Source organism: Athene cunicularia, assembly GCF_003259725.1.
Source record: "Athene cunicularia isolate RWA chromosome 1 unlocalized genomic scaffold, athCun1 chr1_part1, whole genome shotgun sequence".
Taxonomy (NCBI): domain Eukaryota; kingdom Metazoa; phylum Chordata; class Aves; order Strigiformes; family Strigidae; genus Athene; species Athene cunicularia.
In genome coordinates, this window is record NW_020799091.1 from 127923078 (window position 1) to 127946705 (window position 23628).

General features: G+C 41.5%; 1 protein-coding gene across 15 annotated transcripts in view; it reads left to right on the top strand.

The window, feature by feature from the left end:
- The window catches only part of RAP1GAP (RAP1 GTPase activating protein), a 51105-nt gene that overhangs the window by 25037 nt on the left and 2440 nt on the right, over positions 1-23628 (top strand). For 5 of the 15 annotated variants that reach the window (XM_026852296.1, XM_026852384.1, XM_026852334.1 and 2 more), the window contains 15 exons: positions 1413-1491; positions 1792-1845; positions 1936-2019; positions 2232-2332; positions 2983-3112; positions 3363-3518; positions 5793-5864; positions 6042-6128; positions 6777-6911; positions 8473-8619; positions 9840-9943; positions 12222-12293; positions 17021-17147; positions 17234-17336; positions 22423-22508. In XM_026852296.1, the coding sequence (XP_026708097.1) occupies positions 1413-1491; positions 1792-1845; positions 1936-2019; positions 2232-2332; positions 2983-3112; positions 3363-3518; positions 5793-5864; positions 6042-6128; positions 6777-6911; positions 8473-8619; positions 9840-9943; positions 12222-12293; positions 17021-17147; positions 17234-17336; positions 22423-22508 (1537 nt within the window). The other 10 variants (XM_026852324.1, XM_026852305.1, XM_026852314.1 and 7 more) reach the window with 9 other exon arrangements.

Consider the following 23628-nt stretch of genomic DNA (forward strand, 5'->3'; position numbering starts at 1 on the left):
CAAGAAGCTTCTCACAGGGGACCACTGCTGTAGCCACCTCCCCTGCTACCAAAACCCCTGCCACACACACAAACCCAGCACCTTGTGCTGTGTCTCTCATCTTACCCTGAGCTTCCTCTGTGTAGATGTGAGTGTGAATTTCATGTCTTTCTTCTTGAGAGGGCTGCAAAGAAACCTTTGAGCTCTGTTTTCTTGCCTTCCACTCTGAGTTTCTTTCAGCAGTTTCCTTCAGGAAGCTGAAGTGCTGTTTGCAGGCACGTCTTTATAGTTCCTGGGTGAAAAACATCTGTTCTTCCCTCAAAAATAAAGTTTTTCTGTTTACTTAGAGACATGTGAGTACATATTCTTTTGGAGAATATGGTTTTCCTGATGGTGGGCAGCCTAGTTTCCTACTTGAGATTAAGTGTCCCTCAAAGGTGAGCTAGAACATTCCTTAGCCTCCCAGGACAGCCTGTGAAGTGCCATAACCTTTAGGACTTCCACAGAGAGCCACTACCTAGAGAGAACTGCTGACTGAACTAGAGGAAGATCAGAGATGTCTTGTGTAGGTGAGAGGCATGCTGCAAAAATGCTTTTTACCGCACAATGGACTGGGTGCGTTTCCACTGTCTGATGTTCTGGTGTCAGCTGCTGGTGACAAGGACTCATCCAGGACTGAGGGAAAATACTGGTTGCATTGGAGTTAGCTACAAAAGAATCACTGGTGGGTTTCCTCCATTATATGTGGAGAACATTTCAGAGTGCCAGGCAAAGCAATAATCTGGGGCAAAAAAGAGAGTGCCTATTCGTGAGCTGTGCCAGGGAATGTTTATCTGAGCCCAGAAATCTTCCTACATGGAAGTCTACCAGTCTACCCCTACAAAAGGGTAGTAATTCCTCCATTTTGCTTAGTGAATTGTTTATAATGGTTTGAAGAGGACTCTGACAACCCCCCCAATATTTCTTATCCCTCAGCTTTTCTCCATCAGCTTTCTGGAACAATGCTACACCAATTTCTGCCTCCTATGCTTTGCATAGATCTTCTTTCCTAGGCTGTCTCTTACAGACCTTTTACCAGTCCTTCAAACTCTCATTGTACGATTTTATGAATCTCTTTTGATACTGTGTCCATGAATTTTATTTCAACATTTAGATTTCTGTGAAAGAACATGGTGGGGGAGAAAAATATTTCTTTAAGCAAGAAAATAATGCAAAGGAGCAAGAGACTAAGCATCCCCGTTTTGTCTTCCTCTGCTTCCCACAAGAAGTGACCTCCCTTTTCCAAATTGTATGCACCAGGCCTGAAATTAGTCCTTTGGAATTAACTGCTTTAGAGATAGTCTGAAGGAATGGGTACTCTTTCTTTAAAGAGCCAGTGTTGCTTATGTTTCCCTTCAGCCTTTATTCTAATGCATTTTTTTGTTGTGTATCAGGACCCGGACTGGCACCAAACATGACCTGATCCCCATTTCTTGTCTGAAGGAGTTTCCCAATGCTGTCCAGATGGCGAAGGTGAGATTTATGCTTGCCTGTGCTCTTAATGCCTCATTCTTCAAGTTATTTTCACCTCTGTCCTCCCATTTCCCTCTTCTTGACTATTCCCCGATAGTACTGTCATATATTTCCATTTTACACCTCAATTTAGCTTCTCTTCTTTGTCTTATATGTTTACCTCAGAATATTTGCCTGAAGGGGCTCCTGTCAGATAATTATTAACAGTCCCTACGCTGTCATGCCCACAGCAAGCTAGGGCACAGGATAATTACACTTCTGTTTCCCTTTCTCTCTCTCTCTCTCTCTCTCACTCAACAGCTACTATGTGAGGATGTGAATGTTGAACGCTTCTTTCCTGTCCTGTACCCCAAGGTATAATGTTTTGCTATGTCTGTACATTCCTTTTCCATCAAGGTCTGGCTAATGATGTCCAACTGATAATTTATATTTTCATTACCTCAGGCTTCACAGCTTATTGTTGCATTTGATGAACATGTCATAAGCAATAACTTCAAATTTGGGGTCATCTACCAGAAACCTGGACAGGTAAGCTCCCTCAGATCCCACAATACTTAAGGCAAAACACAAAGAGTCAGCTCCCTTAGCTTAAATGGATTAACAAGGTCTGTACTATCCTGTGAAAAATACAGATGTCGATCAATTTGATCAGGTCCCCAAAGTTGGTTGAAGTATGTATAGAAATTACTGCCTGTTCTTTGTACTGCTTGTGCTCTTTGACTTCTCCTTTCCTTCTGAAGACGACTGAAGAAGAAGTCTTCAGTAACACAGAAGAGAGTCTGGGTTTCCTGGAGTTCCTGGATTTCCTTGGTGACAAAATTCAGCTGCAGGATTTCCGTGGGTATGTACACAGCACAGTTGGAAGGCCAGATTGAGTTGGGTAGCATCATGTGTTCAGAGTCTGCAACTCTGTTAAAGCCCTGGTTTCAGAAACAGCACTGGTGTGTCCTCTGAATCCCAGTGCAGGTGGAGGAGCCCAGAATGCTTTTGTCAGCCATCCTGTCTGGGAACATGTTGGAACTTAGGTCACTCAATTTAGCTCATTTTCAATTGAAACGTATTTTCATTTACAGGTGTCCTGACCCACAGTGTCAGTAAATATTTTTATTTGTCTGTGTGAATGTAAGTTTTTTTTCACAATGGTTTGAGTCTATTGTTTTAGTTTCTTTCTGTGGGGCAGCCCATTCTTTCTGTAGTTTTAAAAAATGGATTGTGTTTCTCAGAAGAATGACAAAAAAAATGTTCATTTGAGGATCCCTGGTTTAGCTTTATAGCTTTTAGCAAGCATGTATGTTCATCAGCAGAAACATTGTGCAGCTTCAGTCAGTGTATTTGTTTTGGGACGGTTTGGTGTCTCACAGTTACTGATATCTTAAAAATTACCTGTCGTAATATTGATGTACCAAGCTACTATTATTGATACCATCTTTCTTCTCTCCACTTTCTCATCTCTGTCCTGTCTGATCTATGGTGTGGTATGGATTTGTTCAGGTTCCGGGGAGGCTTGGATGTTACCAGAGGTCAAACAGGCACTGAGTCAGTCTACACGAATTTCCGGGGCAAGGAGATCATGTTTCATGTGTCTACAAAGCTGCCCTTCACAGAGGGAGATTCCCAGCAGGTATTGGAAGAAGAACTAAGGAGTACAACAGTGTGCCTGAGAGGGGAGGGATATTTGATGAGGGACTGCATAGAGGGGAGAATACCTAACTGCATAATGTTGGGAATTATGGCTGAGTAATGGTAAAAGTAGTGCTGAGGGGTTTGGTTGAGCAGATGGATTGGAGATGCTATAGGCAGATGGGTGTTTGAGGCCCCATCATACTGTTCTGCTCTTTTTCACCTTCCTTCTCACTTTATTCGCTCTGCAGCTTCAGCGGAAGCGTCACATTGGGAATGACATTGTAGCCATCATTTTCCAGGATGAAAGCACACCTTTTGTTCCTGATATGATTGCTTCTAATTTCCTACATGCTTATGTGGTAGTTCAGCTCACTCATGGCACCACTGGGGACACTCTTTACAAGGTAAACAGAGTCAACAGATTTCTCTGTACTGATTTACTGATATTGATCCTTGAAATCGAAACCCATTCGTGGGCCTTTGGGAGAGGTACAGGTTCATCCAGCTGTCATCTGAATTTAAGTATCTACACATGAAACTAGAATGTAGTTGTGTATTTTTCAAAGCAGCTGATGCAATTCTGAAGCTTAAAGCTTGGGCAATAAAGCGGGACAAATTCAGATAAAAATTTTTATGTTCAAAGAGCATAGGATGTAACTGATCCCATTTTGGGGGATGTCTTGCTTGCATTATGTAAGCCAGGTAAAACTCACTCACCTGTCTGACAGCTTTGTCTGCATTGCACATGCTGCACATCACAATGCTGAGAGCTTGCACTGCCTGAGACTGCAGGTCAGATGCAGCTGGTTGGCCTAATCTGTGGAGCCCGAACCAACTACGTCTCCTTTAGGGTATCCCAGAACTGATGCCCATCTGGCAGGGAAGTGCTGCCTATTAGGGCCCTCCAGCTGAACAAAGCCATGCTAGAACACACATTCCCTCTTTGCAGCCTTTGGACACAGCCCTTTTTCTGTTGCATGACTGTGTATGGATGTCTGCATAACTGTGTTCAACTTTGTCATGCTGAGAGAACAGAAAATATATAGACGCTTGCGTTCTGTGGTGGATTTTCTGTTGTAGAAACATTTTAATCAAAGTGCTATGTCTTGTATTACGTAGGAGTTCTGATTTGGTGATGATGAGTCCTTATGACTTGGGGGTCTACAAGAACATCAAGAATTTCAAAATTGGCACAGGATCCCTATCTCTTCTCCCACCAAAGAGGGTGCTAGGGGTGGAACTACCACCTTCTGTTGTTCCTTATGCTATGGGCAGATGCGTCTGTAGTGATGCGATAGCCTCATGTTGATCAGGGCCATAGGATTTCAGTTCTCCTCTCACTTGCTGTTTTGTAGGGAGCAGAAATTCACTGGATTTTTTTAATGACGAGAAAGAACTGGGGAACTTGCCATTTTCTTGTCTCTTCCTACTATTGTTTTCATCTTTGCCTGTCTGCATTGTTTTTGTCAGTGTAATAAGGTTGCTTGCATCATTTAATGAAAAACAAATCATTCTAGTCGGGACCCTAGAGCCAACGCAGAGTTTTCTGTAAAGGCTTTTCCAAAGGGGTTGTAACTCATACTGCCTTGAGAGCATTCTACTAACTAAGAGACTGCAGTTTGGGAAGATTTTCCCATTCATTGTTCCATTTACTTAAGCTTTAGTGCCTCATGATTGAATTTGAATATTAATGGCAGTTATTTCTTTTAATCAATTTTTGCAGTTAGAAAATTAAAAACACAAAGCAGGATTTTATCTGGTAGGTATCTGTTGGGAGGGAGAGGGAGGCCTTGTAATTAGAGGAGCTGGCCTACAATGTAAGAAATTTAAACTAAATCAAGTGCTCCTTTCCTCCTTCCTATCATTAAACATCTGCCTCTCATTGGCTTTGTGACATTTACAATGGTGTGTTATTTTGAGGCAGTTGCTGTTAAGTTGTTCTGACATTGTTCCCTGTTGTATGAAATGGCAAATAATGATATTGTTACATCTCAAATGTCACACACACACACACACCCCCCCTGTGAAATATTGTTAAGTGCTCTATGTATCTGGTAAGATGGCTGCATGTAATTATAGGTAAATGCTGTGAGGAGCCAAGTGACAGTTTGTAAAAACTGGACTGTATTACAGTTACATTTTTTGGCACTGGTATGTCAGGTGGGAGCATGTTTAAAAAAGAAAGCATACATTTCCTTATCTCTTACTGGGAAAGTGCTGTTATATGTTTACCACATGTGACTTGGAGATGATGTCAGTGAGGTACTCCACTCAATGTGCAGTGTATCTCCACTGAGCATTCTCTGTCAAAAACAATAGCTCAGTTCAACCATATTGACAAAGGTTCTTCTAGTGGGGGTAAATCCTGCAAGCTGCGTAGAAGCATCTTAATTTTTTATTTTAAACACAGTTTATTATTAATATGTATTAAAATTTTTTTTTTTAGGAAAAAACTTTTTGTTGCACTTACTGTGTGCACATCTAGCTGACTGAATTTCTGGGAGATAAGTCAGCACAACCATTCACTGAGTTCAGAGACAGATGAATGCACAGGACAGCATAGTAGATCTCTTCTGGATATGTCAGTGATTCATGAGGGATCATACCTACCATAGTACTTTGAAAGCTTTGATAGTGTCACTTCTGTTATACTTACTTTATTCCCCTTATTGTTTCAGGTTTCAGTCACAGCACGAGATGATGTCCCCTTCTTTGGACCCCCTCTGCCAAATCCAGCCATATTTAGAAAGGTTTGTTGCTCTGGTCCAGTGTTAGATGACAGGGGGATATGGTACACACCGTTGTGTTCTGAGTCATATTGTCATTGGCTAGATGACTTTGGAGGTCTGAAGAGTAGTAAGGCAGAGCTTTTCTCGTATGATATTTTTATTGCTGTTTTCATTTCTGGCCCTCATCATGTCATGTAGAGTGCAGAGTTTCGTGAATTCCTCCTGATCAAGCTCATCAATGCTGAGTACAGCTGCTATCGAGCTGAGAAATTTGCTAAATTAGAGGTGGGTCTCTTAAGTGGTTGTTTCCATTAAAACTATATTACTGCCAAATCAAGGAAATACAGTATAATTTTTTACTTTCTTCTAATTTTGTGTTACTTAAAGGAAAATGGAATGTGATTATACTCAGCCATGTGATGCTTCCTTTGTATTTCACAGCAGGCATGGCAGAATATGAACAGGTACATTCTAATGTAAAGATCTAGTGCTGAAATAAGAATTGGAATACGATGCATACATTTTGCTGGAGGAAATTTTTTATTAGCTGAAACTCAGTATTGTGCTACTGGATGCATACTAATATCACTGATTTTTGTTTCAAGGTACCGAAATTCTGTTCCAGACTCTGCTGCTTGCCTGATCTAGAAAAAACATGCCTCTGTTTCATCACCTGTTAAAAAAAAAAAAAAAAAAAAAAAAGTACTGGTGTCCTTTATGACTACTTGTTTTTTAAACAGTTTAAAATGGCTGGGTATTATTGTAATATATTCCAAAACTATACAGATAAAACCACTTCATACTGTTTAAAGTAATTTTCGTGGTGATTTTTTTTTTTTAAATTAGGATGTGAGACACTGCAAAAACAGGAATAAAAAGAAAAATCCCTCCACTCCCAATAACAGCTGTTTTTCATTCACAATGTTGATGCAGGAAAGAACCCGGAGTGCCCTCTTGGAGAGCCTTTTTGAGGAGCTACAGCTTCGCAGTCGCAGTATGATGGGATTACCCATAGGGGAGGATGACAAGATAGAGAACGGCAGTGGGGGCTTCCTTGAGAATTTCAAGGTGAGCCATAGTGGATTGATGCTTTATCCAGTTGCTCACACTTTTCTCAAGCTCCTTGTGTTTCACTTCAAGGAATATTGATCCTGTTGATCAGCTGTGCTTAGAGTAAGACAGAAAAAAGTCTTTCCATCCATCAGCCTTTCTTTAGAGCACTTTCAGCTGTGCTTTACTGTACCTCTCAAGAGAAGACATTTTTCCCCTTCCTATGCTCCTTCCTACAGAGCCTCAACAAGGTCCAGGGTGGATTTCCATACTGTCCCTGAGAAGTCAGATGTTTCATGCTGGTGCTGGTATCTAGTGTCAGATAGGGTTTCATTCCATGATTTACAGAAAAAGGAGTGTTAGTAAGAGGAACTGTAATAACTAGTAGCAAGCAGATTTCAGTCCTTACAGCAGATCTCTTCCAATTAATTTTCATTATAACTAAAAGAGTTAAAGAGCCACTGCAAGAGTGTTTCTAATATATCTGTTAGTGTACTGTCTAAAAAAGCTGTGTACTTTACTTACTCTCTAAAAGCCAGAGTTAATTTCAGTATAGATGATGCTTTTTTATAATAAATCAGTAGCAGGTGACAAAACTTACATTTAAAAGTGATCGATATGGTATGAGAAAGCAAAGGTTTTGTATGAATGGGAAAACTGAGTTCTGAACTGATTATATAGAGAGAATCTTATATGACTTTCCTATCTACTTCCCCTTTCCTGCTTCTGTGAGAAGTGCCTCACTGCTTCTTTTGTATTCTAAGTTATCTGTCTGGAGAGAGAGATGTATTATGAATAGCACTTCTTCAGATGATCTCCATCTGCTTTGTATGGTGGGCTGGTTAGAGTCATTAAGGGCTCTGAAAGTAATTCATTGATATATAGGTTTGGTAGCTATATGCATAGCTTTGGTCCAAGCTGGGATGCTTTGGCGAGGTGTGTTTTTACTTACAATCCGTCTACCCTGCCTTTGCTGCTAACCAGGAATTTCATACCCATCCATGTCTTACACTAATTAACCAGAAATGTCCTCTTCTGACTTCTAGCAGATGCTGTGATTTGCATGTCATGTACACAGATGAGCTTTGTATAAGGCTGGAAAACGCTGAGTAATCTCAGAAAATGGCTTTTTCGCGTGCTGCAGATTTTGATATGGCTGCTTCCCCTTGAAATCAGCACTCAAGCTTGTGCAAGACTGAGCCTTACAGTCTTGAACCGGAGTTTGATTTCGTGTTTTGTAGCCTGTAGTGAGTAGGACTGCTCCAGCGGATGCTGTCCTACCCACTCTGCTGGGATACTAGTGTGGAGTCTCTATTTACTGCAACAGGACAAGGGAAGTGAAAGTAGAGAATATACTTGAGGAAAAGTTCTTCCCTGGCAGTAAGCTCCATGAGTCGGCTAGGACCAAAAATGGGTAATATCTAAGATGCTGCCTTCTACAAGTTAGGATTTCTGTGGTTCTGGCGTTGGTGTCTCACAACTTTCCACCCAGTCTATGGTGCTTTTCATACTACCCTACCGTGTGCATATCTCCATGTGTATCTGTGTTTGTCTGTTTCCCTGCCTCCCTTCTGTTCAGCGGGTGATCAGAGGCCGCAGCCAGAGCCTGGATACCACAGGGATATCCATGAGAAAGCAGCAGCCAGCCACCCTGCCCAGCCGCCCAGCTACAACTGGCCTTGCCCTTAGTCAGAGTGTCGCCGAGGGCCCTAAGGCCATTGCTGCGGTAAGGTTCTTGGGTGGGCTGTAGGAAGAAATCCAACATCCCTTCTGACCCACCCAGACATTTTATTTCTCTTTCCCTATTAGTTTGTCCTCTTATACTTCCATGAATCTCTCTCTTTGTATCCCATTTCACATGTGGTGACAGGATGTGTTGCAGTCGATTTTGTCTGTGCCTATCTCTAGCCCCAGTTCATCTGTAAACTAGAGCTGAGCTTGACGCAGACTGGGAGAAGAAAGCCAAACATGATTCTACATCAGACATCTATCTCTGCTATCCTGGATTATATCCTGTACGTTGCCATACCTTAAAAAAATGCATGCACTGTGGTTTGACCAGAATGGTACTGAGTTGTCATGGCAAGAGCTGAGAAAATAAGGACACTAGATCCATTTGATTTTCTTCAATTTCATCAATCAGATTATTTTCTGTAATATAAACAGGTGCATGATACTTATTCAAGCTGCTGTTTTGCTGTAAGTATAACTTCCATGTTGGGAACAAACAGCAGAGTTAATGTTTGGGGTGAGAAAAAGTGAATATTTCTAGTCACTATCAAAGCTTTTCTTATTTGATAAGGATACTAAACATACGTAATCAGTGTGAGCATAATAAATCCATGACAAATGTTTCTGGAAGCAAATCTGTATTCCTCATATTGGAGGTGTGGTTCCCATGGCCAAAGTACATCTAGCTGACTGGTCTCTGCACTAGTGATGTCAATATAGGCAAATGACAAAAACCCATCTCTGAATATGCCCTCAAAGTGCCTTTCAGTGTGGAGATTTCCTGGTGACAGTTTACTCAGTTGTATGCATTCTTTATGTCAGCACAATAAAGTCACAGAATAGTAATGACTTGAGTTTGCTGCCTTCTCCTTTCCTTTAACTTCTGATTTTCTCTACCCTTCTGATTCTGCCTCTCCTTATCTCATTGTATGGGATACCTCCCTTCCTGAGCCTCTTTCTCTATATACAAGCTGCATATCTTGCTCTGCTTTGTTTCTCTGTCTCCTTCTCAGACCGTCTTTGTAAGCCCTAGCTTCTCTTTCTCACTGACAGAGCTCCTTCTTGCACTGGTGAAACTGAGCTGTGCTGTTGCATTGCTGAGTAAAGGAGAGGATCTGGATCTGTGTTGCAAACTCCTCCTCCCATGTTTCCAGTTCTCCACAGTTTTTCATGTCTTCCTCTCCTTCCTTTCTGTCACACTTTCCTTTTTTCTAGTCTTTTGCCTTGCCTGGTAGGATCCCAGCACATACCCGAGCCAGCCACTTCCATGGGCGACGGAGTAGTGCCATTGGCATTGAGAACATACAGGAGGAAAAGAGGTATGGGCTGTGGGAAGATGAGACAGAAGTTTTTTTTTTTTAAAAAAAAAAAGGAGATGAGAAAAGGGAGATGAAAAGGCATATATATAAAACCAGAAAGGGAATTGACAAGCATGAGAACTGAAATGAAAGTGGATGGAATGGGAAGAAAAGCCTGATTATTGGCTAATGGAGAAATGGACAAAAAAACCCAGAAAAAAACAAAATTAAAGACATTCAAAAATGGGGATAGTCAATATTTGAGGATAAAGGGAGGAGAAAAGTGGAAGAACATAGTCAGATTGCTCTTAAACATTGTGCAGTATGATCCAGGACTCTTGATTCTCCTGTATTCGCTACTTTTAGATGTCAGATGATAGACTTTTACTCGGGAAAGGGGAATTGGGCGCTTGATTGTTTATCTGTTTTCATGTGAAAACGCTAAGAGATAAAACTTCTGTTATCTTAAAGGTTGTTTTTGAAAAAGCTCCAAGTCAAAATGACTAGTGTTTAAGTTAGATGGCCTGAGAAATAATTATAATTAAGGGGTGACATACAGGTTCAAGGAGTGATTTGGCATATTTGACAGAATGATAACCGCTCAAAAGTCTACGAGTCATGAGAGATTATTTAATTAAATCAATAAATTTTAAGATTATACAGAATCTCAAAAGTCACATGAGTGCTCTGCATCTAATACACAGTTTTCCCAGTTGCAAGAATTCCAGTGAACAACTTAGAGACTCAGTGTAAAAGCAGAAAATCACTAGTTTAATGTGGAAACCAGTGACTTCACAACAGGAAGGATTACTCCATTTTTCTCTTCTTCCTAGTTATTCTCTTGGATCTTTCCTTAATGAGGTGTCAGTGACCTATTCTGAATAAAAATAAAGAGCTTTCTTTGATGAAAATAAAATCTTCCAAGGCGACTTCCCTGTTAATATTCTAAGCCACAGCTCCTCACTACTTTAAATAGTTTTGTACCTTAGGCAGTTGTGCCCCTCAATCCATTACTTTATGTACACAACATCCTTCACTATCCCCTTACAAGATCTGTAAAAGTTTTCTACAACAAGGAAAAATGCTGGATTTATTTTCTTTTTTTTTCCTGCTCTTTGCTAGGAGGGAATTAATAAGCTATTGGGTTTGTTTATCTTTTGCTTATTCATAATCTTAGATATGAGGAACAGTGAGCCTTGTGTTTTGTGAAAGACTTTTTGGGTGATTCTTGAAGGTGCAGTTTCACTAGCAACTGGTCTGTTCTAACAGTTTATTGCTACTGAAGAGCACAGATACCATACCGGCCCTCTCCCAGTGTTTCTTTCAACTACCCAGTCCTGTCCCATTCCTTGTGATGGCTCAGATGCTTCATGACCCTTCATGGAACTGATTTAGCCCCATAATTTAACAGAAAAAAGTATCAACTTTCTTTCACTGGTTTAATTGTCTGCTCATAGAGAAGTCTGATGGGTACCAGGGCTGATGGGAGAGCAAGAGTGAAGGAGGCTGGAGCAGGCGCTCCAGCAACAGTGAGCTCAACATTTCACGTGTGACTTCATCCTGAAGCTGTAGTTGAACAATATGCAAGATTCAAAGACAGAGCTGACCCAGTCCATCCTGCTTGTTCATGTGTTACAGAAGTTTCAAGGCTGTTCTAGTTTCATGATTGTTTTTTGTCAGGATAATTTCCAGTCTCACAAGCAGTTGTATTAGCACAAGTGAGGGTATGAGGATCTGTGATGTGAGGGGTGCAGGTAGGATCAACTGTCCGAGAGAGCAGAGGAGGAGCTTTGTGAACTCCGTCACTGAAGCCACAAAAACCCCCACCAACGAAACCCCAAGTTTTCCAATCCTGTATTAAACACCATACTATCCAGTTACACAGACAGCTTTCTTCAGAAGTATCTTGACAAGTACTAGTAGCAATAAAACTATTGTAATCATCCTGAAATGGGATTTGCTGAATCCTTTTTTCTTTATGTGAAAAATATATAAGCTCTGTAATCAATCCTAAATCTTAAGACCAATGAAATGAGGAGGGTAGAAGGAAAAGGAGAATACTGAAATTAATTTAGGCATTTATATCAATTCAAAAGGAGGTTAAGGTTGGCCATTTCTATCAGTTCCTCAGCAGGTCAGATCTTAAAGTGTCTGCCTTTATCAACGCAACTGCATTTGCTTCACTTTCACGTGCACGTGAGAGATCCAGCTTTATACTATGGCTTGTAAGGAAGTGTAAGAATAGATAGTGATTCACTCTGGCATTGGGTTATAGCTGGTTTCTCTTTTGTCCCAGCAGAGACACTGCAGAGAGAATACAGAAAGTGCTGGACAGTCCCAGCTCTCCAGAGTTCCCCAGCAGGAAGAGCAAGTGAGTTGAAAATAAATTTAATATTTGAAAGATGCTCACTGTGTCTGGTATCATCTTAAGGGTAGTGCATGCCTTGCTCTGTTGAAGTCCTTACTGAGATTGTTCACATCAGGCATTGCAGCATCTTAGAAGTTAGATTTCTGGCTGTGGCACGGTATACATGCTCTGCATTAAGTGAGGAACTCTGCTTTCTTAAACAGCCAGTGAAGAAAGACTGGACCACTTAGAGGTGGTTTTGGCTGTATCTTTACTGCAATGTTAGCTTGCATCCAACAGGATACACAAAGCCCTAGCTGTCCAATTATCCATGCTTACTCATGTGTATGTTTCCTCTGTAGTTTGCTCTGGAGTGATTTTTGGAGCTTCATGGAGAAGCTTGGACAAGGATATGTTGGGATGCTGGGTTGTACTCAAGTTCTGCCTCTTTAAGCAGGATTCATGCTGCTGCTCCCAACCAGCATCAACTACCCCGTCTTCAGTCCTCCCAAAGTGTTACAGCAAAGTCTCATGTGTTGCTCTTATGGTGTGCTTTAGCAAAGACACATATCACACCCAGTGTTCTCCTGCAAAACGCTTCATGTGGTAGTCTGCAAAATAGTTCTCCAGTTTCTGGTAGTCAAAAACTGGAAAAATACACTTTCCTGCTAGTGCAGCTTTGCTGTTGCTAAGCTGTATTATGGTGGGATATGATATTTTTTTTGTATGAGAATTTGGATGAGACCTGTGGCAAAAAGAGAGATGAGTACTTTGTAGTAGAGCATGTCCTTGCTCAGGACTGGGGCTGCTCTAAGAAAATTTCAGGAGGTGCTCTAGAACCAGTCCTCTATGGTTGTAGTTGCTCCAGATGCCAAGTCTGACAAGGAAGGGCCTTCCTTCCAACTAGACTAATGCTCCCTAAGAATTACAGGCTGGTGACTATCTGCAGTAGTTCAGCTACCCAATTGTATGCTTTAGGACTGTCCAGAATTTTGTCACAGCCAAGGGGCAAAGTTCTGGTAAGTATGTTTTTGTGATACTAGTTGTTGGGTTGGGTGGGTGTCCAAAATGTTGGTGGGAAGGAGGATGGGAGCACAGCTCGGAGATACAGACCATTTAAGATGCTAGCTCTGGCAGCCAAGGACAAGAGAGAATGCAGGACATGGAACTGCTGCTTGGCCAGCAAACCCCATCTTCTATCATTACCACATTGTTCCACCTCCCCTTCCTTGTCCTGACTGGGACCTTGTTAATGAAAAAGAAGTTCCTGGCTAGACATGTGTGAGGGACTCTTGCTCTGGTTGGGTAGCTGAAGTAACCTTGCATGATCAGCAAGAATTCTGTCTAGTAAGAAAAAAATCTCACAGCTCAGTCCTGGTTACCCTACTGTAGTATGTGTGCATGTCTTGGGAAAAAAAAAAAATCATGAAGCTTTCTTGACATCTGTTTCTGATTTCCACATTTGATTGTGGGCTTCCCCTACTTCCCAACCCCCATTCTCCATTTGTCAGCTGAGGAGGTGAGATGGCTGCAATGGCTGTTTCAGATTGGTATCACATGCCTTCAGAGAGCAAACATAGAATGGGATTTCACTAACAGTGATATTGCAGAATATTGTTATGCACATGAGGCATGACCTTTATGATTTGTCAGTCTATCTACTTCTGTCCCCACAATTCTCTCCATGCATCTTTTTCCAGTATGAATTCAAACACACTTGTATGATTGCCAGAAAAAGTCTTCTTACAGTTGTTGTGGTTCAGCCCATTCCTGGACAGTTTGTTTGTAAGGTGGGATGTAGCATAGTGTGTTGCACAATTGGTGATTAGGCAGAGTTAGAGTGGAGATTTCAGAGTTAAGGACTAGCCCACATGCAGTCATACTTTCAGCATCATATCTGGGACAGGGAATCAAGGACATGTAACTTCATCATGTAAAGCACACCATTTTCACCAAGACAGTATTAGCACACTATTGCAGGAACAGGCTAAGAGTATAATTCTAATGGTCTGTCTCGGAGACAGTTCTACTGAAGTTCTACTGAAATAGTCTATTAATTGTTCATTAATTGTGGAACCGCAAATCAGGATCATGATGTAAGCATATTTCTAATGCAGAAAGAGTTCTAGCAGGGTCTAGAGTAATTTCCACAGCCCATATTAAAAATGTCATCCGTCCACTCTTGGTTCTCTCTAGGGAGTAGCATAACAGGAAATTTCTCTATCACAAAAATGTCCAGTGTGTTGCTGCTGGTCTTAAGTAATCATTTCAGATTGCAGATTTGAATGAGCAGACTCTTCATCTGCATTCTACTCAAACCAACCTGGAAATAAATGCAAAGGGAACACATAAATAATAGATGAATTCTTTAATAGTAGAGATAAACCAGCACTACTTTCTGTCCTTGCATGCTGATTTCCAGCACACCCTTCTGCAGTGATCAGCCTGCAATCCCTGAATCCACATTGTTCACTTGGGCTAACAGTGTCTTCTCTCCCACATGCAGGGACAATTGTCCTTAGTTTTTTTGCTCTACTGTCCAGGTAGCCTTCCAAATAATCCTTCTTCCCAAGGGACAGACTCAAAAGAATGAACCCAGCCTAAGTAACCAAGTAGCAAAACTCTTCAGGATCAGATGGCTTTCTGGGTTGCATCTGAAATATCAAGCACTGTACTGTGTATGTCCATATCCTAGAAGAAGTACATAGGATTTTTGTGTGTGTTTTCCCTCCTCAGACACATCTGAGTGGGGACATCAAGCCAAACAGGAGTGGATCGGATGCTACTCAGTCATTGGTTACCTCACTGAAGATACTGGCAAGACTTTTGGGGTGAAATGAAAGTCCCAGCTAAGAGGAACATGAACTTACTTAAAGGACATCAAGGACTGTGAAGAGACCAAGTGGCACCAAGTAACGCTCCACTGGCAGTTCCTGGAGCAGGAATCCTGGGAAAGGGAGATGGACAGATAACTCCTATTGGAGCATTTTGGCTCAGTGCCCTTCTCATAGCCTGATCAGCAGACACTGAACCAACCTCTACTAATGATGGGGAAAGGAACCCACCCTGAGTGCTTCCTGTTCTCTTCCCCTCCCCTCAGATGAGTGAGAACAGCTTGGCCTGCAGAAAGCAAGAGCAGAAGAACATGTTTCCACCTCTGTCTCTAGTGCCTTTGGATGACATAGTTCAGGAAGTGCAATGCAGATAATGAGGATGGAGAAACTTGCTGAGGAAGGATGCTGAGAAGAAGATATTTGTGGAAATCTAGGTCCCCAGCTCACTTTAAGTAATTGATTTGCTCTGCCAAGGGAGAAGCATGTTGGCCTTCATTTCCTCCAAAATATATTTCCTAATCACCTGAGGAAATATCTTTGGCCTATATTGGCCCTATCTTTACTGTTCTCCCTATTGCATGCTGGCATGTAATGTGCCTGGACTTTAGGTTTCGTTACTGCTTGTAGGTCAAGACTGGCCATGTTTTGCAGTGTTTCTGAAGGAATAAATATATTTAGTATGTTAAAAGTGTCTAATCTTTCTTGTGTCTCTTAGCTTTTTGGGGTTTCTTAACATTTTTAAGGACTTCATCTCTTTCTTATTAGCTGGTCTCTTGTGCAGGCAGTGAGTATTTCACCATAAATTGTTAGGCTTACATGCACAGTGCACCTTCCACCTTGTAAGTGTCAGCTTCATGGACTGCTCTTTCTACTAGAAGACTGCAAGCAGTGGATCCCAGATTCTGTGCTGGGAAAAGCTGACCTTAAGGGACTTTCTTGACAGTTATGAAACATGTAGCAGTCTACCTTGCTGTCTGTGACATTTGAGAAAGGGGTTGACAAGTGATCCCATACAGGTTGCTTTGAATGTTCCCTTTATAATGACCCTGTGGGAGCTAAAGGTCTAAAGGGATGGACCTACAGGAGCCAGTCTGCTGGCAACTGAGCACATGGAAAATCACCAGGATGAGCATCCTGACCTAGGTTCCCATGCTGTAAGCGGGAGGAGGGGGGTTCTGATCTGTCTGTGCAAGAGCTTGTCACTTGATCCTAAATAGTTTGGCACTGAGACATTCTACAATAATTCGGGTCTCAGTAATTTGTTTCTACCTTCCCCTTGCTTCCTTAACCTTTCTTAGTTAACCACTCCATAATATGGGTTCATGTCTATATGCTTTCCTGACTTCTGTTACAGCTGTCCAGAAACACAGCAGTAACAGTTTATAAACTCTGTGACATTAAAAATGTGCTTTTATAATCCCCTTGTACTGTTTGGAATTCCACCTAAGACCAAACATGATAAGATGAGAGTGGCAGTGGGAGTGGGTGGCCTCAGTGGGGTAGTGCCTTCCCTCTATACTCAGTTTAACAGCTTATGATGTACACAGGCTCCTGAAATCTCTGATCTCTAAAATGAAGGCATCTGTTGATTTTAATGAATGACTAGAGTAAACACTGCTTAAATACAGGTGGTTTGACTCGCTCTGCTTTGAGACACTTAGGTTTGTGACTTAAAATTCAGTTAGTCTTATCCTTTCATCCAGAATGGAAACAAGAAGTGGTGTTTCTACTAAATGAAGTAGCAACCAGAAATTAAGGAAAGCAAGCCAGTTCCCCTGAATTCTGTTCCTAGGTAGAAAAACTATTTGTAACTTATTCTTACTGTTTCTGACTGCTATATAATAATGCTATGTCACAAGAAGTGCAAGCCTGTGTGTAACAATAAGCATGATGATGTTGAATGCTTCCATTTCACAGACTGCTCAGGAGTCAGACTTCAGGATACTGTGTGATGCAGCCGTTCTCACATTCTTCATCCAATGTAAGCAGTTGTTGTAGTGTTTTGAGGGAAAATGAAACACCTGAGGAAGAGGAGAATGACAGGGTGGGTGTATGATCTCTAACAAACAGGCTACCTTCCCTGATTTTACCAAGTGTCTTATTAAAACACATCTTCTTTGCCCTCTCCAGGAGCTGATGTGCTCTCTTGAGGGCACTCCAAAACAGGATTCAGTGATTCAGAGTATGTGGCTGGATGAGAGTGACTGCACACCCAGTACTTCCAGCTCACCAGGTAAAAGAGAAAGAAAAAAAAAAAGAAAAAATCATCTACTTATGCTTCTAGAAGAATATGAGAGGTTGGGCCGTATTTGTTTAGCAAAATCTTTGTATGCTGTACTTAATATTTGAGAAGCATGGGTAAATGATGAGCTCAGAGAAATGGGGAGAGAAGCTAGCATGCAGACTTTATGCTATGGGGAGAGAATGGGAGGGGAAGTGTGTTTCAGTAGTGTGAAATAGTTCCGTACACACTGCAGAAGGAGTTACAGTAGATTGCAAGGAATTAATGTGGTTTCTGTTTCTATGGAGAGCATGTATCTCAGTGACTGTTTTTCTGAATGCAGTGCCCGTACCTCTTTACAAACTAGATAGTTTCGATATGGGAACTAGAGAAACAGTGCTTCCTGAACACAGCAGTGTGCTCCTGAGAAGGTAGATACCCTGCACTGAGATTTTTGACAGCCAAGTCTGGGCTCTTAGTGTAATAATTGATAAACGTTGAGGTAGTTAAAGTCAGTTCAGATCCATTCACAGTGCAGAGATGATTATAGTTATTAGAAGTTCTCTTTGGTCCCATAGCAGGCAGAATTATGGCAGTATCTGTTGTTGAAGATGTATCAGCTGCCCTGATCTCAGACCCTGTTTGCAGCTGTCTTTGTTAAAATGAACTGGATAGGATTTGAAGCATTTCTTTAGCCCAAAGCTAAAATTATGGAAAATGTGAATCAGTTTAAGTCTGTTGCTGAGAAGGAGGCTGAACGGACTGTGTAAGTTTTTGGGAAAGTATGGTTGGAAACACTAAACCTTTGAGATTTGGGTCATTAGGAACTGTGGAAGGCAAAACTTAACATTTGTTGCTAAAAGATTCTGGAATAGAAGCAGGTGGAGATGGTAAGAGATACTAGAGATTATGTGAATGGCAAGGAAGAGAGTTGGTTGGAAGGAACAGTGAAATCTTTATAGGTGTTTTGTGCAAAGGGACTGTTGAGAAAGATTACAAGGGTCAGAAAATGAAGCCAGTTTACTTGAAGACTCTATAGGTCTCTCGATCTCTGCAGCAGCCCTGTCTGAGATATCAAAAGTGGACATCAGATACTGCCCGTATCTTAGCAACAGCAAGGAAGATGTGATACGGTGAGATGTTCTGCAGAGACTTCTGAGATGTTCTCTAAGATTTTTCCACTTCTGCAGAACAACTCCCAGCATGAGTGCTTATACACATAAGAGAACTCAAGGGACTGGTATTGAAACTCTGGAAGAATGGGAAAAACAAGTGGAGAGAAAGAAGAGAGCCATGTGGTATGCTGTAATTAGGAAGTGGGATGCTATATACAAAGCCTGCCTGTCCTGAGGGAGAGACATAAAGGTGTTAAATGTGGTGATGTGAAAAAGCATCATGTCAGGAACTTTTGCCACAGAAGACAGCTAAGGAGCTGCTATTAAGAGGCAGAAGCTGGGAATAAACTTCTCTAGATCTGTGTGTGGAAGACTAGAGAGTGTCATCAGCTCAGAGCAAGAGTGATAAATAAATACTATAAGACCAGGAGGCCTATGTGGTGGTTTAGGCCCTGCCGGGACCGGAGACCACGTTGCTGTTGCCCCTCCCCCACCCTCAGCCAGTTGGGCTGGAAGTGAGGCACAAACCCCAGGTTAAAATAAGAAGAAATTTAATTCAACAGTGTGATAAATAACAACTTGAACAACAACAGTAGCAATGATAACAACAATAAACAGCAATAACAGTAAGCAAGACAAAAGATACAGAGAGAAATACCGCAAATGGTTATGGAACAAGCGCTGTGCTCCCCATGAGCCAAAGCTACAAAGGAAAGAGAGTTCCTGTGCTCCCGCGCCCGGACCTGATGTCAGCATGGTATGAATACCCTGGCTGGAGATCCCTTCCCCCTCTCTGCTGGGGAAACTTAACCCTATCCTAGCTGAACCAGGACAGCCCACCACTATGAAATTGTCTTTTTAGAGGGATCTGGAAATGACACCATTAAGGCTGGTTTGTGCCTGGTGGTGTGAGGGTTTTCACAGTATCACCATGGCATTATCCAGACTACCATTTCCACATATCTGGTGGGATCCTGAGCAGGTCACAGCTCCCCTCACAAACCTTTTGAGTTGTATTCACTCCTGTTGCCTTTGTGGCACTGCACTGAGACCAGGGAGGTGTGAAAGATGGCTCCCTGTCAAAAGTGAACAAAAGGCTTGTGTTTACTTGTGATGAGAAATCTTAATAGGAGCAGAAAATTAGTGTAAATGCAAACTAGTTTGTTTTGCTTGACTGTCAGAAATTCTGTGGCCATCAAGTAAAAGATTTCATGTTCCTTTTGACCTTGTGGGTAAGTGCAGTTCCCCTTGCCCTCAGTTTCTCTGAGAGCACTCCCAGGCAGAGACATAATGCAGTGCTGTTTTTAACAGTGCTGTATGCCTCCCCTGCCGTGGCCCAGTTTAATCCAAGTGTGATCTTTCTACAAATTCACTTACCACTCCCATCTACCTGCATCATGTAAAGTCCAGTGGAAGGGATCCACTACAAACTTTTATTACATTGCTTGTGTTCTCTCTCCTTTTACCCCTCTACTCATGGACCATTTTCCTTCCTGCATTCTTTCCCTTGCCCGAAAATCCTACTGGATCCTCGAGCTGTAGCTGAGCTATGAAAGTTCACATCCAAGTGCAAGTGCTAGGCCGAGCTCACTCTGAGCTCTCAGCTTGCCACCTTGGGGAAAAGCTTCTGACTCTATTTACTTTCAAGCAGCAGAGTGCTTAGCTGTTCCCCTTTTGTTACAGATACTGGAAGCAAGCAAGGCTGCTTTCCAGTGGCCTCTGGTGCTCTTCTCAGATAGTTTCCCTATCTGCTGACTCCTTATTATTCCACAGGTATATACATCATTAATATGCATCACTGAGAATAATCATTACAGAGAATGTGATGTAAAGTTCAACATAATTTTTAGGTTTTATACACTCTGTTGCCAATGGCAGTGATCTGATACTGACACTGAAAAACTTTAACTGTCGTTTCTCACTACCTTAGTATGGTAAGACAGTGGCATCCTGCAGGAGGGGTGATTTTTTTGCTGTACCATATCCACTCTTGTATCTTCAGTACAGAAATTTAAAAAAAAGAAAAAGGTACATGAATAAACATGCAGGTTTGTATACAGACTTCTGATTAATGCTAGGAGAGCCATGGTTGAAAGGGATAAATGTGGATACTTTTCTGACTACTTGAAACACACTCATCTAATTAGGAGACTGTAGAATCACAGAATCATTGAGATGCAGTCTTGACTGCCGTTGTTGACTGCAGTAAGCAAGCTTGATGATGTCACCATCCACACCACATCCACAAGATTCTTTAAATTTTATTTTCCAAAAATACTGACAGTTCTTGAGCTAGAAAAAGACAGGATTAAGAGGAATTTGTCATGCTTAAAATTTTAGGGAAAAAAATATGGATGATTTCTGAGTTGACTTTAAATAGCACCAACATATCTTATATGCCAGTGTATATCATATGAAGCAGAGGTGACTTCCCCCTAGCCTCAAGGTCAGGATATAAATTCAGCTATAACCCTCTTTAACACTTTCTTGAAGACACTTCTAGATTACTTAATATGCATAGTTGCTTTAGGTGTGTTTTAATTCAGTTAGTCTGTTAGTTGTGACCTACAAACATACATCATATTTAAATTTCAAAGTACTGGAGCTGGGATATATACAACATGGAGAAGAACCCTGGACCTACAAATTCATGTTGTTTAAAGCCACAGTTCAGCAACAAATGGCAGTGATTTACCAGTTTTGTTTTTAAACCTCAGAACTTTAAATTACATCATGAATACCTTTGAAAAACTGCTGAAACACAGTTGCATCTCATTTATTCCCTAGAAAATATTGTTATGATCATGTTCAAAAAGAAAAAAATCTTCCTGTGAAGAACATCTTGGCTTACCATCTTATTGCAGCAGTCCCTCATGAGCTGACTTTTACAGCTTGTTTAGCTTTCCTGATTGAATGGTGGATAGGTATGCCATCAATGTAATTCATCTGCACTTCCTGCCCCCTTAGCACATTCCACACTGTCACCAACTCCCTAATTCAAACTCTTGCTATTTTAAAAGTTGTAACACAGATTTACTGTATTATCTAACATTTTTTGCTATACATATACTGTATTATGTATAGTAATACAGCTATACATAAACTCCCAAAACCAATACTATTTATGAAATTAAAATATTTAATACTTTCAAACCATCCTTAGTGCATAGGATGGAGGGTCACCTAAGAATAAATCACAATGGTGTAAGAAAGAAGGCTGTTACATTAAAGACATCATACTCATTTCTTGTGAAATGTGTATGGTGAATATGATTACAGAAAGCAAGAGGATGTCTTAAGTTTGTGAATTTTGCTAAGTATTTCTTCCCTGTTGTAGCCATGATGTTGATATGTGATGACAGGCAAATTCCTTAAACCCTGAAGTCAGATGTGGGAATCTTAAGACAGTGGATAGAGGGAGGACAAAGAAGAGAAATGCTGTGAGAACATAAGATCAGACTCTGCTTCACAAAGTGTATTCTGAAGGATAAGGCATTCAGGTTGCACATTCAGCAATGGCATTTCTTAGCTTGACTGCACGACACTGTTACCTACCGGAACCTGTATTATTTTAAATTATTTTTTGTGTATAACAGTAGACTGATACAGACATTGAAAATGGGACTGATTGAAACATTTGGGAAAGTTGGAAAATGCCTTCATTACTCATTAGATAGCTGTAGATCCAGCTATAGCTTCTTGCCTCAAGCTATAACAGCTGTGGCACTGAAACACAGTCTGGAACCAGTGCCCAGTGATTTTTTTGAGTGAAAGCCAGGTAGTCACTGTCCTTGTGTTTCAAGCTGAATAAGTAGGTCAAGGTTAACATTAGTCAAGTTGGGTGTAGATACAGTCCTTTCACTCTTAACCTGTGGATGAGCCACACATCTGTGAAAAGTCTGTGGTAAAGCCAGCTATATGTGCAGCTCCTTGGATACCCTCTTGATTATTTCTTTATTGTTCTGTGCTTGGTTCCCTTCTAGGAAGCAGGTTGCTTCCTTCTAGCAGTGTTGCTGGCTCCACTGGGAAAGGAAAACACAGCAAAGCAGATGGTCAGCGCCATAATCCAGTAAGTGCTTTAATAAAACGTTTCTTTTTCACTTACACAGAGATAAGGATGGGAGGAAAAAAAGAGAATTTAGGAGGCTTTGCTTTCTGAGTGTTGAAAGGACAATAAGAAGGTGATTGCAGGGGAAGGTTAAAGCATTACCTTGTTCTGCAGGCCTCCATTTTGTGCTGCATGTGAGGTCATCGCTGGAGGACTGTCTCAGTGCGCACCTGGTGAGGAGCACAGGTAACAAACATGGAGAGGTGCTGCAGGCCCGTGGTTCAGGGTGGAGGCAGGCCCCTGGGCCATCCTTAGCCTCACTGAAAGAGGGCAGCAAGTACTGTGTGGCTTCACAGTAAATAGGGCTAATCCTACACCTTTTTCCCCAAATGATCTTTCATGGCTGGCACACTCTGGGCTATTTAATCAACCTTGGCCCTGCCTTTCTTGGTTACCTGCTCCCCCTCGGGGAACAGCAATTCCTGTTGAGACGCCTCTCTCCACCCTAATAATGCTGTTTTATTTTCTTCTCTTTCTTTGGTTTCTTTTGCTCAGATGCAACTTAGCTTTCTCTGCACCTAACCTTTGCTTCCTATGGTTTCATTATTCTACTGAACCACTTTCTTTTGCTTATTTTGTGACTTTGTGCCTATCTCTATGCTTACTTGTTTGCTTTCAGCCTAGTATTGGTGGGACCCACATCTCACCAGTTACACAGCTTTTCCAGACATGGGAAGTGGGACTCGATCTCCTGGTGAAGTCAATAATAGAGCAAAGGGGAACGCCACTCTAAGTTTGTTCCCTAAAGTTTATAGTCCAGTTTTGCCTGCATCACTGAGTCTTTTTTTTGGTGCAGGGTCCCTTTCCTTGCCCAGTGTGTTCTCCGGCTTGACAGCTAAGCATAGTACCTTGCAAGTGATGCAGATATGAGGCTCTCAGGTTTGGTATACAGCTAAATAGAAGAGTTACTACCTTTATGGAAGGAAATTCTGCCAGCTCCTCCTAAATAGCTGGCAGTTCTTATGACTGCTTAGCATCTGGCCGTGCCTGGTCAAAAGACACAAATGTTTAGATCCTCTGTTTTTTTTTAATGCTCAGCTTTTAACCGCCTCGTGGCAGAGCAGTTAGACAACAGCTCCAA